Source organism: Sturnira hondurensis, unplaced genomic scaffold (genome assembly GCF_014824575.4).
Source record: "Sturnira hondurensis isolate 20B ecotype Veracruz unplaced genomic scaffold, ASM1482457v3 Scaffold0004248, whole genome shotgun sequence".
NCBI lineage: Eukaryota > Metazoa > Chordata > Mammalia > Chiroptera > Phyllostomidae > Sturnira > Sturnira hondurensis.
This window is the reverse complement of record NW_028076879.1, coordinates 107,811-111,364: the sequence shown is the minus strand read 5'-3', so window position 1 is coordinate 111,364 and position 3,554 is coordinate 107,811. Positions and strand designations below refer to the sequence as shown.

At 39.8% G+C, this 3,554-nt stretch overlaps 1 protein-coding gene across 1 annotated transcript; it reads left to right on the top strand.

The window, feature by feature from the left end:
* The first annotated feature begins 572 nt into the window (after positions 1-572).
* LOC118986261 (olfactory receptor 1P1-like) lies at positions 573-1,522 on the top strand. The gene is given in 2 exon segments (XM_037045039.1): positions 573-1,179; positions 1,182-1,522. Coding segments are annotated over 2 exon segments (948 nt in total).
* Positions 1,523-3,554: the final 2,032 nt, after the last annotated feature.

Genomic DNA, 3,554 nt, shown 5'->3' with positions numbered 1-3,554 from the left:
CTGACCGTTCTCAGTGATGGTTGTTCTATATTTTAGTTGTAATTTTGATTTGGTTCTGTGAACAGGTGAGCCATGCCTGCCTACGCAGCCATCTTGACTGGATGTCTTATAGGATTTTAACATAGGCAGTTATGTTTATCTCATTAGATTAAAATTTCTCTGGGATTAAGGCTTATCATGTTTTATTTACCTAGCATTCCACCAGGTCCAGATTTGGTACTTAATATCTGTTGAGTGAATGAATAAATCAAACTTCTTGATTCTCCTGAGAATACAGATGAAGAAACTACAACTAAAGGAATGTATGAAAGGAAAAAATTATAAAGAAAGAAATCAAGAAATCTATGTTAATTTTTCATAAATTATGTCTCTTGTACTATTTAGTATATTGTATTTAGTAGTTTTCAATAAAAATGTACAGTGCAAATAGGATGTGATCAACATAAATACATTAAAGTAATTCTTTTCTCTGGAGTTTGGAGAATGACACATTCATTAATAGCATAGAGGGAAGTATGTTTAGAAAGTTTTAATGGGTCTTACTCCATCTCTCTTTCTCTGACATCAAGCATATGGCAGGAGGGAACCAGACCACCATCTTCGAGTTTCTCCTCTGGGGACTCTCAGAGCAGCCAGAGCAGCAGCACATCCTCTTTCTGCTCTTCCTGTGGATGTATGTGCTCACTGTGGCTGGGAACCTGCTTGTTGTCCTGGCCATTGGCACTGACACACGTCTCCACACACCCATGTACTTCTTCCTTGCTATCCTTTCCTGTGCAGACATTCTTTTCACTTCCACCACTGTGCCCAAGGCCCTGGTGAACATTCAGTCCAAGAGCAGATCTATTTCCTATGCAGGATGCCTGGCTCAGCTCTACTTCTTCTTGACATTTGGGGATATGGACATCTTTCTTCTGGCTACAATGGCATATGACCGCTACATAGCCATCTGCCACCCTCTCCACTACATGATGATCATGAACCGCCAGCACTGCATCCTCCTGGTTACTGTCTGCTGGACCCTTACGAGTCTTGTTGCCATGACCCACACATTCCTCATATTCTGGCTCTCCTTCTGCTCTAAGAAGATTGTTCCTGACTTCTTCTGTGATCTGGGACCCCTGATGAAGGTGTCCTGCTCAGACACTCAAGTCAATCAGCTTGTGCTTTTTTTCTTGGGAGAGCAGTCATTTTAATGCCCTTTATGCTCATCCTGGTTTCTTACATCCACATCTTTTTAGCTGTCCTGAGGGTCCCCTCTGCCAAGGGAAGGTACAAGGCCTTCTCTACATGTGGGTCCCACCTTGTTGTCATTGCTCTGTTCTTTGGGACGGTGATCAGGGCTTGTCTGTGCCCCTCATCCTCATCCTCCAACTCAGTACAAGAGGACACAGCTGCTGCTGTCATGTACACAGTGGTGACTCCCCTCCTGAACCCCTTCATTTATAGCCTTCGGAACAAGGACATGAAAGGAGCCTTGGGAAGACTTCTCAGGGGCAAAGTCTCCTTCTTGTGGGGCTAGTAATGTTTGCAGAGAGACTGCAGGTGTTCTCTGTTCTGTCCAATGAGAAACTTCACAGAAGGTTATACCTAATGTGTTTTGTTTTTCAATCCAAGAGTTGCCTCATCACCACTCTCCTCCCAGCTTCCCAACTAGAATTTGATAATGTTGAGGAAAATTAAGATTTCACATTGTGCTTTAAAGTTAATCTGTTAAGAGTTGCTTATTTACTCACTGATTTCACATAATATAACTTCAGAAGAATGAATGGATTTTGCAGTGTTCTTAATTTAAAAAGTCTGTGCAGCCTTTTAAGTTAGTTCATCAAAACTTGATTCTGGAAGGTAGATTAATTATAGAAATGACAAGCGAAGTCAATATTGGGTGTTGATGAGTTTATAATATTAAGTGAGCTACTATATTTTTTCCTACAAAAATAGGAAATTACACAAAAACTTATTGCCTCAAGGTTGTGAGTTAAAAGACTTTATAATCATTGAAATAAAGCACAGTTACAATTTTGTTCTTTCTTTGTGCATGTGATTAGAACACTTATGATCTACCCTCTTAGAAAATTTCAAGTGTATAGGAGTGTTTGTTCTCTGTAGTCACACTACAGTACATTCAATCTTCAGAAATTTTTTTTGTTGTTGTTCAAGTACACTTGTCTTCATTTCCACCCCCTACTCTCCCCTACCCTAGCAATTCCCACATCCCACTCTCAATCCTACCCCTCTTTGGCTTTCTGCATGTGTCTTTTATACATACTCCTTGACAGCCATTTCCCCCTTTCCCCCCATTATCTCTTCCTACCTCCCCTCTGGTTACTGTCAGTTTGTTTTTTAGTCATCTTGCAGGACTAAATTTTGTACCCTTTGGCGAATATATGCCCTATCTCTTAAATTGCTAAAAAAAAAAGCTCACAGATAATGCTGATATTGGTAGTCTAAAGCGCACACTTCAAATAGGAAAGCTACAAAGTAAGTAAAGGACCTATAATTAGAAAATTATAAGACATTGAAGAAAGAATTTGAAGAGGGTACAAAAAATAAAAGCATACATTGAATTCATAGACAGGAAGAATTAGCATCATTAAAAACTTCATACTACCCAGCGCAATCCATAGATGCAATGCAATCCTTATCTATAGCGTTCTTCACAGAGCTAAAACAACAATTCAAAAACTTATATCAAACCATAAAAAACACCAAATAGGCACAGCAATCTTGAGAAAGAAGAACAAAGTTGGAGGAATCACATTACCTGATATGAAAATATTCTACAAGGCCACAGTAATCAAAACAGCATGATACTGGCATAAGAACAGGCAGATAGATCAATGAATCAAAATAGAGAACTCAGAAATAAACTGATACCTATACAGTGAACTAATATTTGACAAAAGAGGAATGATATACAATGGGGTAAAGACAGTCTATTTAAAAAACGGTGTTGAACTCTGGCTGGTGTGGCTCAGTGGACTGAGTGCCAACCCATGAACCAAAGGGTCGCCAGTTCGATTGTTAATCAGGGCACATGCCCGGGTTTGCAGGCCAGATCCTTGGTGGGGGGTGTACAAGAAGCAAACACACATTGATATTTCTCTCCCTCACTTTCTCCTTTCCCTCCCTGCTGTGGTCCGGCCACAGCAGGGTCTAGGGGTCCCTCGAGGTGAGGATAGGCGTCAGCGATGGGTAACAGGCAACTACAGAGCTCAAAGGCAGGTGAAGCACTGTTCCGTTTATTGCAAGTACAAGCAGGTTTTTTATATTTTCATTTCTGGTAATGATTAACATTTACAGGTACATCAGTTAAACAGAAAAAAATCAATATAAAAGTAATTAGGAAAAATATGAAAGTTCCCATAGTTTCAATTATACTAAACAAAAGTTATTTTGACCATAGATATGTATTCCTATTCAAGGTAAAGGAGGGACTGTTATTCTAACAACTTTAAACATTCAGGGGCTATTTCATTAGAGGGGATTTGCCTCGGAACTTACTTAAGGAGGCTGCCTTAGATATTCCAGGCCCCCTACTAGCTGATATCATC